General features: G+C 40.8%; 1 protein-coding gene across 1 annotated transcript in view; it reads left to right on the top strand.

Annotated features, from left to right (window-relative positions):
• Positions 1-14678, top strand: part of ryr2a (ryanodine receptor 2a (cardiac)) — a 450194-nt gene that overhangs the window by 258307 nt on the left and 177209 nt on the right. The window contains exons 48-50 of the mRNA XM_048601350.1: positions 1565-1655; positions 6677-6817; positions 12029-12192. Coding sequence (XP_048457307.1) covers positions 1565-1655; positions 6677-6817; positions 12029-12192 — 396 coding nt within the window. The remainder of the gene's footprint in view (positions 1-1564; positions 1656-6676; positions 6818-12028; positions 12193-14678) is intronic.

Here is a 14678-nt window from a genome sequence, read left to right as displayed (position 1 = left end):
GAAAAAACAGAGTTAACGTTTCGGGTCCAGTGACCCTTCCTCAGCCTAGTTCTGAAGAAGGGTCACCAGACCTGAAATGTTAACTCTGCTTTTCCCTTCGCAGATGCTGCCAGACCTGCTGAGCTTTTCCAGCAACTTTGTTTACGTTACTTTCTGTATTTGGTGGAAGCTAATGTTGCTTTCTGTTCAGTGTGCCTGAAAATCAATCAGAGAGTAGTGTTTCAACCTTATGTTGTGTAAGTCTCTAATGAGGCCGCACTGAGACTAGCTCTGACATTCTTACCATTTCACTTTCAGATGGTTATTAATATCTGAACATTTTTCCTGTTGCTTCCAAGTATTGATTGTTAGGCTGAGGTGGCGATTCAACCCCCTTGCAGCAATGCCAAGGGTGGGCCTGCCTCTGCAAATGTATTTACCCCGTAGCCATTAAGTGGTTAAAAACCGAACAAACTGCAGATGAGCTAATCAGAAACAGAAACAGAGATTGCTGGTAAAGCTCAGCAGGTCTGGCAGAATCTGTCAAGAGAGAAATCAGGGTTAACATTTCAGGTTGAATGACCCTTCTCAGAACTGATGGTAGCTAGGAAATGTGGGTTTATATGCAGCAGAGCGGAGGAGAAGGTAAGGAGTAAACAATAGGTAGTGATAGAGCCCAAAGAGAGAGAAGAACAGTTAGACAGACAACGGGGTGGATAACGATCTGGCTAGGAGGGTGAACAGCTATTAATGGGATAGTAGGAACTGCAGGGACTGTTAGTGGCTAACAATGTGTGTGTTGAATAGCAGACTGTGATAACAGGGCCTAGTGTGCCAAGATTGGGGTAAGGACATGGGAGAGCTCAAGCCCAAAAACTATTGAACTCAGTATTGAGTCCGAAGGGCTGCAGGGTCCCCAGGCGGAAAATGAGGTGCTGTTCTTCCAGCTTGAGCTTTACTTCGCTGGAGCACTGCAGCAAGCCTGAGGCGGGGAACAGGGTGGCATGTTGAAGTGGCAGGAAACTGGAAGCTCAGGGTCTTTTTTGCAGACAGAAAGCAGGTGTTCTATGAAGTGGTCACCCAGTCTACACTTCATTTCCCCAAGAGGAGACCACATTGTGAGCAGTGCCTGGTTTTAGACCCTTCCCCACCTGGCATCCTAACCCCAAGGGGCTGTGAAATTCCAGCCTACATTTCAAACATGCTTCACATTCTCTTCGCGCATCTTTCTGTTCTGCATCATCACAGCATAGTTTTCTTAGCTGTATTTCATCCCAAATCCTCAAACATAAGGGAACCTGATCTTCCTCAATGTCCCCCTAAAATCTTTTCAGATCCAAACTGGGCATAATCTAATTTAAACTCCCTGGTTTATCTTGTGCATTCTTTATTTATTTTGCTCTTGTTGGTGTCCTCAACAAATGGTTGTTTGCCCCTCATTTGGATTCGCAATTCAAAAAAAAAGAATAATAATATTTATGTAATAATGTCTTAAAGGGTAATGTAATTATTGCATTGCTGTAATGGTAAGTATGAGAAAGAATCACATTCTTTTCTCATCAGAGAGAATTCTCTTTCTACACAGCCAATTACGACCATCCATGATGCAGCACTTGTTGAGGAGATTGGTGTTTGATGTCCCCTTGCTGAACGAACATGCAAAGATGCCTCTGAAAGTAAGTATGTGTATTGACTAAATGTACTGGTAAGTCCCTCACAGCTCATTGTTGCTCTTGTTCTTGATGTTCATGGGAATGCTTAATGTGTTCATACAATATTCGATATGTCCTGTTTGGTTTTGTGATTCCAACCACTGGTAAGTAATGGTTTTGGTAGTTTGCTGCCATCAATTGAGTCTGAATGAGAAGAAGTTCTTGTCTTGAACAAGATGTAATTTATTGCACAATAGCAGTTCAGATATAAATTACTTCAGTAAGATAAAAATGTTACCAAGACCATGAAGAGACCTATAGATGTAAGTCTTCACTTCATCAGATTCTAACATGTTCTGCCTTAGCTCCACCCAAACCTATCTTTGGATGAGGTGGAGCATAAAGCAGCCTCCATCATCAATTGTTTCAGGACTATTACCGTATATACAACACCTTCATTTGCTATTTTCAATTTGCAAACAAAAGAAGTTTTTGAACAAAATTGAATTTCTTAGCAATTGGGAGCTCTGCTGCAGATTTTCTGCTATCCTGCATGTGAGACACAAGATGGTCAAGAATTCTTTTGTTGGCAGGACAACTTGGTGAGGTCTTACACTTATCTTGAATAACTTTATCTGAAGTGTACATGGTACCCATACCTGGCCAACAAGCAGGAGGAGCCAGTGCACAGGAAAGGTACAGATATTTTCTAATCAACCTGTTCAGAAATGTTATTACATGCTTCTGGAGCAGCTGAGACTTGAACCTGGGCCTTTTGGCTTAGAAGTACGGACACTACCACTGCACCACAAGAGCCCTCACTTGAAAGATGTAAAGTTAAAACAGGTTGGAAGGCACAGTGCAGTTTGCAAGTCAAACAAAGCAAACAACATTGAACTAAAACTGAGAAAAAAATTTGAGTGGAGAAACAAGATTTGGCAGTATTAGTGTACTTGTGGCATTTATTTTTCTGTTGTTTTAATGCAGAAGTTACCCTGTTAATTTTAAATTATTTAATGCCTCTGCCATAACAGCAGACAGGAGAATGTTAATTCATCATTGAGTACGTACACAGCAGTATGTGTAAGCTTTGATTAATCTTAAACCTCTTCAATTGAATAAAGGATGGCAATAATTGCAGGAATTGTACTTTTCCATTACTGTCAAGGAGCTGAATATCTTCAATGCACATCTTTAATGCAACACCATGCATGTCTAAAAATATGTCCACTGGTTGAAGCTATAACATAGGTTTACATGCCTTCTTGTATGACAAACACCAGAAGGAATTTCCATTGGACAAGGCTGAGCATCCCACAATCTGTGGATCAGTTCTTAGCCGTGCATTCTCACCACATCCAGTTGTGAATGCTGTTAGGCAATAAAACTGCCAACAGGAGGAGGAGGTTCCATAAATATTCCATTCTCAATGATGGGTGAGCTTAGCACATCAGTTCAAAATATTTACATTTATCTTCAGCCACAAGTCTTGGTCTTTTCCTGAGGTCCCTGGCATTACAGATATGAGTCTTCAAGCAATTTGATTCACTACCCATGATATCAAGAAATGACTGAAGGCACTGGATACTGCCAAGACAATAGGCCTAACAACATAAAGAGAGACTGAAGACTAATGATCAAAACTACCTGTGCCCCGAGACAAGCTGTTCTAGTACAACACTGGCATCTACCTGACAATGTGCAATGCTGCCCAGTATGCCCTGTCAACAAAAATCAGTTCAAATCTCGCCTGGTCACTTAACATCCGTCTGTCTATGCTTGATCAAAGACAAAGTGATGTAAGGGACCATCAACATTACTATCAAGCAGCACTTCAAAAGGAATACCCTGCTGCCTGACACTCAGTTTGGGATCTGCTCGAGCCATGTGACTCCTGATCTCATTGGCCCAAACATGGACAAAAGAGCTGAACTGCAGTGGTGAGATAAGAATGACTGCCTGTGACAATGAAGTAGCATGTAATAACATCTCTGAACAGGTTGATTAGAAAATATCTATACTTTTCATGTGCTCTGGCTCCTCCTACTTGTTCTAACTAAATAGGAATCAGTAGATTTTTGGGGAAAACTCGCTGTGTGTTGGAATCATACCTTGCACAAAGGAAGTTGGTTGTGGTTGTTGGAGATAAATTGTATCAACTCAGGGACATCTCTGCACGAGTTCCTCATGGTAATGTTTCATGTCCAACCATCTTCAGCTGCTTCATCAATGATTTTTCTTCCACCATAAGGTTAGAAGTGAGGATAATTGTCAGTTTTTGCACAATGTCCAGTACTGTTCACGACTTCTCAGATACCGAAGCAGTCAATGCCTAAATGCAGCAAGACTTGGACAACATCCAGCATGTGCTGATCAGTCGCAAGCAACATTCATGACAGGCAATTATCTTCTCTAACAAGAGAGAACCTAAACTTCAGCCCCTGATGTTCAATGACATTACTAATGCTGGATAACCCTCTCTTAACATCCTGGGATTTAACGTTGACCGTAAGCTGAACTGGACTCGCCGTATAAATATTGTGCCTACGAGAGCAGGTCAAAGGCTAGGAATTCTGTGGTAACTCACCTGCTATCCCCCCAGTGCCCGTGCCACAATTTAAGAATGTGATGGAACACTGTCCAATTTCCTGGATTGTTGCAGTGCCAGCAACACTCAGGATGCCTTGACTCCATCCATGACAATGCAACCCACTTAATTTGCATCCCATCCACCACCTTGAACATTCACTCCCCTCACCACTGATGCACATTGGTACAATCTGCAAGATGCACTGCAGTAACTCACCAAGGTTTATGCTATAGTATCTCCCGAATCCATGACCTCTACTACCCAGAAATACAAAAACAGCACCACCCGAAACTACCCCTCCATTTTGTAAAACATCTTGTCTTGGAGCTGTTTTGCTATGTCTTGTGGTACGTTTTGAAGAGACAGACTTATGTTCTTATTGCTTGTAGCATATGACTTTAGAGCGTGAAGGTCTTGTACTCTAACTTACCTGCTAGAAGCATGCTGCTGTGTTACAATCTAATAGCTCAATGTTAGTCCAGACATTGATGAAGTTGTGAATGTAATCTTTGTATCTAATAATAGCTAATTTTAATAAATGTCTATTTGATTCTTCAATAGCACAATATGCAAGCCCAGTTTCTTACGTTACATGGGATAATGTAAGCATTGCAATATCAAGTAAGGTATCTTGTTGGAGGCAGAAACTCACATCAGGAATTTGATCATTGTTCCTTCATTGTCACTGGGTCAAAATCTTGGAACTGCACCGACAGAAGAAGGCAGCTCACCTTCTTTAAAGCAGTTGGGAATGGGAAATAAATGCTGCACTAGCCAGTGGTGCCCATATCTCATGAACAAATTTCAAAAAGACCATAAATATTTCCCAAGTTTGGTAACATTTCTATTGTGTTAATTTATTCTTTAATATATTTTGTTTACAAAAACTTATATGTGAGAAATATGTCTATGTGTTGTTTAATCTAAAACATCAAGATCGAGGAACAGTAAGGAACCTAGATAATTAGCATTTGGAGTACATTTGGTTGAAAACTTAATCTTCATTAATGATGATGAAAAGGTTAAGATATAATTTCCTTCATGACTCAGTGGTGAGATGAGAATGACTGCCTGTGACAATGAGGTAGCATGCAATAACATGTAATAGCAAAGGATGATACAGTGTATAGATGTTTTAATGTGTTGCATCAGATATATAGGTGCTGAGCAGAGCCCAAGTGCTTTGTCAAAGGTAAGAGACATAGTCTGAGTCTCTCTTTGTACCGTTCAATGATACAGCACAGAAAGAGGCTGTTTGGCCAATAATGTCTGTGCTGACTGTTTGAAATACCTGTCCATTGGTCCCATTTCCTAGATCTTGACCCACAAATCTAGACGTCTTAAGAAGTTATCTGATTCCTATTTGGAAGTTATTATTAAACCTATTTCTATCACATTTTTAAGCGAACATTTCCAATCACAACAGCTGGCTGTGTAAAAATTTTCTTCTGACCTCGCCTCTGTTTCTTTTGCCACTGTTGCCCAGCATCCAATGGTGCGTTCATGGTGGAGGTTGTGGATAAATCACCACAAGCTACCTTTAATTTGGCTACTCATTAACAAATCTCTCAGACAATCAAAAACTGAAACAGTGATTTAAACTTTATTGCATGTGGCAACCAAAATTAGACCCCCCAAATATGCAAACTAAGCTTCACAACTCAACTTGGCTATTTCCTGATTAATGGTAGAATTTAGCTATGATTCCAACCAACAGTGTCTGGCTCTGGAAATGTCCAGGGTTCAATTCTTGTGCAGAGTTGTTCTTTGAAGTTCTGCTGAGACAGAGTTCTAAAGTTGCTTTCTTATACAATGTTCTGTCTTTCAAGTTTGTAATGTGATATTATTGATGATTCTTAGATTTTTTCATCCCCAACATTGATTATACTTCTGGAGACCTCAAGTCTGCAGCTCACCTTCTTATCAGAAGTAGCTCCCCTGTTCCTTGTTACATTCAGGGTTAGCTGTCTGTTTGAAACAGCCTGTCTTGCAATTAACCCCTTTACTTCAGAGCATTCCTTCTGCAGGCAGTCTTAATTGACCATTTGTCATGAGGCAGCAGGTTACCAAGCAGTGTTATTTCCTGTCTCCCTGGAAACAGCTTGTTTACGTTGCTTTTACTCCTTCTTCCCAGGGATGGTTAATTAGCATGTTGCTTTCAATTCCTTTATAATGGTTTCTCCTTGTCCCTTGCATCTCAGGAAACAGTTTACTCCAGAAAGAGATAATGATCATTCTTTCTGTGTAACAGTTTATTTTTGTTGATTCTTTCAATCCATGAAGTGATTAAAGTTCTGAAATTTACATTGTCGGAAGACATTGAGAGCAGCTTCTCTGTGCACCTTCTCAAGGAATGGTACACATTGTCTACTGAGGGAGAAATCAAATATGATCAATGCAATTTCTTGAAAAGTAATTTTTATTCAGTAACGGGCTTGTCATTCTTCTCTTCCAGTTATTAACTAATCACTATGAAAGGTGTTGGAAGTATTACTGTCTTCCTGGAGGTTGGGGTAGCTTTGGAGCAACTTCAGAAGAGGAACTTCATCTCTCCAGGAAGTTGTTCTGGGGGATTTTTGATGCCCTGTCCCAGAAGGTACCTTTTATTTCTACTTCATCATCTACCATACCAGCAATGTTTTCTTTAATTCTTTATTAAAGTCTGCCTGGTCTTACAATTCCGAAAACAATTTTAATATGGCAGGACCATTCCCTCTTACTTAATAATGATAATAAATTATATACCTGGTAGAATTTCCTGCTGTCTCTTTTGGCAAGTTTTTGAGTGGATAGAGCATTTAATTGGGCACAATGGTGGCATATCTGAATGCTTGCAACCCATGTTCTAGGCTGGTGGGATCACAGTCAACTCCAATGCTCTGCTGCTAATTCAAGTCTTTAAGTGGACAATTCATAAGCATTAAGGGCCTGATTCTGTTGTTTCTGGAAAAACCCATTGTAGCCCACCTCTCAGCATATGACATGCACAACAGATAAAACTGTGTCCAGTTTGTCAGCTTGCGTCAGTTGGTGGAGAGGCCTCCCTCATTCAAAGGCGCACCATGCCTGATTGGAACTCAACATCAGGATGTGGAGGGCAAATCACTCAGAGTCACATCCCCTTATTGCGAAACTAAAGTCTCTGGAAATTGGGAGTAACTCTCCATTGATTAAAGACATGCCTAGCACAAAGGAAAGTGGTTATAATTGTTAGAGGTCAATTATCTCAGCTCCAGGACCAACCATTTTTCGGCTACTTTATCAATGACCTTCCTTCCATCGTTAGATCTGAAGTATGGGTGTTCACTGATGACTGTGCAATGTTCAGCACTATTTGTAACTCCTCAGATACTGAAGCAGTCTATTTCTAAATGCAGAAAGAACTGGCCAATATTCAGTCTTGTTTTTGTTATGACCAGGAATAGCAAGCCAAACCAAAAAAGCCTTTCTATCACAGAATTTAACAGCTTAGCTTTATCCTGCTAAAGTTACAGTATTAATTATAAGTGACAAGGTCATCTGATTAGCATCTATGATTCGAACCGACCCCATTCTCACACAGACAGATGGACAGACAGAGACACAGTTAGGGGATAAATTGAAAGAAAATAAAAGAATTGTAATTTGTCAGTGCACTTAAATAGTTTCAAATGATAAATGCCAAGTCTTCATGCAATTGAGGTTGTAGACTTGCTTGCTGAGTCGGTGTGTTTGATTGCAGACGTTTCATCATCTGTTTCGTCACCCTGCTAGGTAACATCGTCCGTGTGCCTCCGGTGAAGCATTAGCGTTCTGTCCTGTTTGTTATTTATATGCCTCGGTTTGCTGGGATGGTTGGCATTACTTCCGGTTCTGTTTTTCAGTGGTTTGTATGTTGGGTCCAGTTCAGTATGTTTGTTGGTGGAGTTCCAGTTGGAATACCAGGCCTCCAGGAATTCCCTGGCATGTCTCTGTTTGGCTTTTGCTATTGTAGATGTGTTGTCCCAGTTGAATTCGTATCCATCTTTGTCCTTGTATATTGAGAGCAGTGAGAATTGTTCGTGTCTCTTGGTGGCTAGTTGGTGTTTGTGTATCCTTATTGTCAGTTTTCTTCTGGTTTGGCCTATGTAATGTTTCTAACAGTCCTTGCATGGTATTTTGTATATTATGTTAGTTTTACTGGTTGTGGGTATGGGATCCTTTATATTCGTCAATAGCTGTCGCAGGGTGGTTGTTGGTTTGTGGGGTACCCTGAAACCTAGGGGTCTGAGTAGTCTTGTGGTTTTCTCTGATATGTCTCTGATGTTCGGTAGGGTGACTAGTGTGTCTGGCTGTGTCATGTCTTCTTGTTGTGGTCTGTCGCGGAGGTAATGGCGGATTGTGTTTTCTGGGTATCCATTCCTTTTAAAAACTCCGCATAAGTGTTCCTGTTCAGCTTTGCGCAATTCTGGGTTGCTGCAGTGTGTTGTGGCTCATTTGAATAATGTCCTGATGCAGCTCTGTTTATGGGTGTTGGGATGGTTGCTTGTGTAATGAAGTATCTGGTCTGTATGTGTGGTCTGGAGTTCCCTGTTGTTCTTATGTTCTACCATTATGTTTAGGAAGGGTAGTCAGTTATTGTTCTCTTCTTCTTTGGTGAATTTTATTCCGATGGGGATGTTGCTTATGTGTCAGTGGGTTTCTTCCAGTCTTGTGCAATGGACTCATGGAGGAAATGCAGCAGACCATCAAACAAATGATAGTCCCAACACTGGGCAGAAAAGGTAAGTGGAACACATTCAACACAGAAGAGAAGAAAGCCCTGGAAAGACTCAAGAAAGACAGAAACATCGTAATTTTACCGGCAGATGAAAGACGCATGACACTAATCCTTAACAGAGCCCAATTCATTGAGAAAGCTACCGCACTACTAGCAGATACCGACACCTACCAACAGATGCCAGAGGGATCTAACACACTCTGCCTCTATGGACCCCTAAGACACACAAGCCAGGAGTCCCCCTCAGACCCATTGTCTCACTACCAGGCACACCAACATATAGACTAGCCAAAGAACTACGACGAAAACTCGAATACTTAGTTGGCAACACTACCCACTCCATCCACTCCTCCCTCGAATCCCTCAAAATTATCAAGGACGTTCTGGTTGGCACAGACCAGTTTGGGCCTGTGGGCTTGTTTTATGCTTTAGGACTCTATGACACCAGAATAGAAGAGAATGAGATAATGATATCCTTCAACATAACAGCACGATTTACATCCATAGACTTAGCCAAACAGGCAATTGCCACACTGCTGGGTGAATCAGGAAGGAACGCACCTCATGACACTAACAGCAACAAGGAGAGCAATCTGAAACTGCTGGATCTGTGCCTCACAACCCAACTCACCTTCAACAACTGTATATTCAAACAAATGAGCGACACACCAATGGGATCCCAATATCAGGACTGATTGCAGAAGCGGTAATGCAAAGGTTAGAATGGACAGCACTCCCCGTTATACAACCCAAACTCTGGGTCCGCTATGTAGATGACATCTTCGTGATTATCAAACGCACAAGACTGGAAGAAACCCAACCCGGAATTGCATAAAGCAGAACAGGACCACTTATATGGAGTTTTAAAAAGGAATGGATACCCAAAATGGATGCCGTTTCCTCCGCGACAAACCACAACAAGAAGCCACAATATGGCCAGATAACTAGTCACCCTACTGAACATCAGAGACATATCAGAGATGACCACAAGACTACTCACAGCCCTAAGTATCAGACTAGCCCACAAACCAACAACCATCCTGCGACAGCTACTGACGAACATAAAGGATCCCATACCCACAACCATTAAATAATATACAAAATACCATGCAAGGATTGTGAGAAACATTACATAGGCCAAACTGGAAGAAAACTGACAATAAAGATACACAAACACCAACTAGCCACCAAGAGACACAACCAATTCTCACTGGTCTCACCTACATACAGAAAAAGATGGACACAAATTTGACTGGGACAACACATCCATAATAGCAAAAGCCAAACAGAGACATGCTGGGGAATTCCTGGAGGCCTAGCATTCCAACCAGAACTCCATCAACAAACACATTGAACTGGACCCGATATACAAACCACTGAAAAACAGAACCAGAAGCGATGCCAACCATCTCAGCAAACCGAGGCACAGAAATAACAAGCGGGACAGCACACCAATGCTTCACCGGAGGCGCACTGACAATGTTACCTAGCAGGGTGATGAAACATCTGCAATCAAACACACCAGCTTGGCAAGCAAGTCAACAACCTGTTCCACAACCCTAGTCACAAATCTTCTCAAAAATCTTCATGCAATTCTTGGATAATGAGTTGTTCTCAAGGATGTAATTGTATATACAATTTTGAAGTCACTGGTGAATGTGAACAATTTCAGTAGACTTACAGAATTGTTTACCTATTTCTTACAAACTGGGATTCTTTTCTCAGAACATTCAATAGTTCTTTAACTGGATAGAAAAATAGAGAGAACAAAAAAACAGTGGCCAGCCCCAAAGCTTCCAAAGTCACTCCACACCTGCCAGAACCAGTCAGAACTGTTTTTATTTCTTTTATCCTTTTTATAATCAATATACTCTGTGGTTAGCTGATTAGCATTGGTCCTCTCTTGATTGACCAACTCAATATACAACCAGCTCCCAGCCGTGGGCATTGCATCATATGGTGGTGAATTATCCACAGTGTTCCTCAGATTAGCAATTAAATTGCATTATCTTACAGGCCAGCAACCAAACATCTGCATTTGCTCTCTCCTCTTTTTGAATATGCAGCTGTTTAAAGTTCAACAAACCCTAAATTGAGCTCACAGCTTTACCAAAAAAAAGAGGAAAATAACAGAAAAATGGTGAGGGTCTGATCATTTTTATAAGTGGCAATATCGCTAATGCCACATAAATGCCAATCAATGAATATCTCAAAAAAGAGAAAATCTTACTATTATCCCTTGTCATTCAATGGTGTTACTATATTGAATCCCTTCTACCAGCATCATGGGGGTTACCATTGACTAGAAACTGAACTGTACTAACTGTAGAGATTAGGGGTGAGGAATCCTGCAGTGACTAACTCACCTCCTGACTCCCTAGAGTCTGTCCATGATCTATAAGGCACAAGTCAGGAGCCTGATCGAATACTTTCCACGTTAATGGATGAGCACAGCTACCAAAACACTTGAAGCAAGGACAAAACAGCCTGATTGATTGGCACCACATTCGAAAGTATTCTGTGTTTCCACCCCGGAGCACAGCATCATCCATGTGTGCTATCTACAAGATGCACTGCAGAAATTCACCAAAGATTTTTAGACCACACCTTCCAAACCCATGACCACTTCCATCTAGAAAGACAAGGACAGCCGATACAATAAGAACACCACACATACAAATTCCCCTCCAAGCCACTCAATCATCCTGACTTGGAAATATCACCATTCTTCTGGTGTGAATGGATCAAAATCCTGGAAATCCCTCTGTAATGATATTGTGGATCTATGAATACCGAATTGACTGTAGCAGTTTATGATGACAGCTCAACATCGGCTTCTCAATGGCAACTAGAGATAGATAATAAATCCTGGCTTAGTCAGTTATGCCAAACATGAATGAAAAAACAATCACATTTAGAATAAAATTGCATGTTGTGTGCATTTAGAGATTCATACTTTTGAGCTTCGTCAGAAATAGTATAAGAGCAAATGGAGGGAACTACTGAGAAACTTGTATTTTTAAGCAGTGATCTAATGATTGTTTTTGACTTCTCCCTGTTTCTCTGCAGAAATATGAACCAGAGTTATTTAAGTTAGCTTTGCCCTGTTTGAGCGCTGTTGCAGGGGCCCTGCCTCCAGATTACATGGAATCCAACTATGTGGCAATGATGGAGAAACAATCGTCAGTGGATACTGAAGGAAATTTCAACCCGCAACCCGTAGATACTTTAAGGTTTGATTGGGTAGCTTTTGAACACTTCTGTTTACTGAAACGTAAGATCACAGGACATAGGAACAAAAGTAGGCCACTCACCCCATCAAGTCTGCTCTGCCATTCAATTAGATCATGATTGCTCTGATTATCTTAAACTCCACGTTCCTGTCTTTTCCCCATAAGCCTTGATTGTATTATTGATTAAAAATCTGCCTATCTCAGCCTCGAATATACTTGCTGATCCAACCTCGATTTCCCTCTGCAGTAAAGAATTCTACATATTCATAGCCCTCTGAGAAAATAATTTCTTCTGTGTCTTAGAATGTGCGACCCTTTATTCTGAGATTAAACCCTCTGGTCTTAGATTCTTCCACAAGGCTAAACAACCTTTCTGCATATACCCTGTCAAGTCACTGAAGAATTCTATACATTTCGATAAGGTCATCTCTCATTCTTCTATATTCCATAAAGTACAGACCCGATTACTCAACCTCTCCTCATAAGACAATCCTTTTATATCTGGTATCAGCCTAGTGAACCTTCTAATTCATTATGTCCTACTCAGGAACTACCAATATCTGTGCAAACACATGCTGTTAAATTCTTGATGATAGCTAATAGCTGCAATTTTCTAGAAAGGGAGGAAAGACAAATATAACCCTTGGTTCCCTTGTGTAAACATACAATCACAAATTAAACAAGGTCAAGAGAAGACTGGGAATCATACACAAGTCAGCCTGATGTTGGTAGTGAGGAAAATGCTAGAGTCCATTATAAAAGATTTAATAGCAGAGCACTTGAGAACAGCGACAGGATTAGACAGAGTCAGCATGGATCTATGAAAGGGAAATCATGCTTGATGAATCTATTGGAACTTTTCAAGGTTGTAACTCGTGGAATTGATAAGGGGGAATATGTGGATATGGTTTACTTGGACTCTCAGAACCCTGAAGAAGGGTCAGTGGACCTGAAACGTTAACTCTGATTTCTCTTCAAAGGTGCTGCTAGACCTGCTGAGTTTTTCCAGCAATTTCTGTTTTTGTTTCTCATTTCCAGCATCTGCAGTTCTTTCAGCTGAAAGTAAGCATGCCACAGAAAGTGGTTGAGGCCAAAACATTGAATGCTTTCAAAAAGGAGATAGTTATAGTTATTAGGGGTAAGGGGATCAAAGAGGGTATTGGGTGAAAGCGGGAACAGGGTAATGGGTAGGATAATCAGCTATGATCATATTGAATGGCAGAGCAAGCTTGAAAGGCCAAATGGCCAACTTCTGTTCTTATTTTCCATATTTCTATGAAAGTATGCATTAGGAGTGATAGTAGACTACTCAGCCTTTGAGCTGCTCTACCATTCAATATCATCATGGCTGATCTGATTTTTCCACATTCTCACCCACCCCATACCATTCCCCACCCCCCCACCCCACCCACCTTGCTTATCAAGAATCTAATGTCTTAAAAATATTCAGGAACTCTGCTTCCACTGCCTTTTGAAGAAGAGTTCCAAAGACTTTGAACCATCTCTGAGAAAAAAAAGTATTCTTATCTCTGTCTTAAATGTGTGACCCCTAGTTTGAAAGAGTGACCCTGAGTTCTAGATTCTCTGACAAGAGGAAACATCCTTTCCACAATGAATACACCTCAGGAGTTTAATGTTCTAATCATATCATCTCTTACTCTTCAAACCTCTAGTGGGTAAAAGCCTACTCTGTACAACCTTTCCTCTTAAGGCAGTCCACCCTTTCCAGGTATTCACCCAGCAAACCTTTTCCAAAATGCTTCCAATACATTTACATCTCACCATAAATAAGGTGACCAGTTCTGTACACAGTGTTCCAGGTATGGTGTTACCAATGTCCTGTATAGACCACTATAAAGCATAGGATAAGAAGTTGGTCATTAAGCCTATCAAACCTACCATTTAATGAGATCATAATTTGATAATCTTCAAATTCACTTTCCTGATTTTTCCCCAAAGCCCTCGAATCCTTTACTGTTTAATAATCTTCTGCCTCTCTCTTGAATATAATTAATGACCCAGCCTCTACAGCCCTCTTTGGTAAAAATTTCCACAGATTCAGTGTCTTCAGGAGAAGAAAATTCCCCTTGTACCTGTCTTAACCCCTGTCTTGGATCACAGCGTGTATTTGAGCGGTTCTTTTCAGATTTGCATAAATATAACTAAGAGAAGGCTCGTCCAACAGCAATTTGCTTAAATATGAATGCTTATTAAGTAGTAATGAATTATTATAGTGGTAATTATAAATGAATAGTAAATGGAAGAGAAAAGGGAAAACAAAACAAGTTTTGCACCCTTCTAGAAAAAAAGCAACAGTTCTCATGCCTAGAGATAGTAGGAACTGCAGATGCTGGAAAATCTGAGATAACAAGGTGTAGAGCTGGATGAACACAGCAGGCCAAGCAGCATCATAGGAGCAGGAAGGCTGATGTTTTGGGTCTAGAACCTTCATCAGAAATGGGGGAGGGGAAGGGGGTTCTGAAATA

The sequence above is a fragment of the Rhincodon typus genome, chromosome 9, assembly GCF_021869965.1.
Source record: "Rhincodon typus isolate 14 chromosome 9, sRhiTyp1.1, whole genome shotgun sequence".
Lineage (NCBI taxonomy): Eukaryota > Metazoa > Chordata > Chondrichthyes > Orectolobiformes > Rhincodontidae > Rhincodon > Rhincodon typus.
Note: the sequence above shows the minus strand (reverse complement) of the source record. Positions and strands in the feature narration are given on the sequence as shown.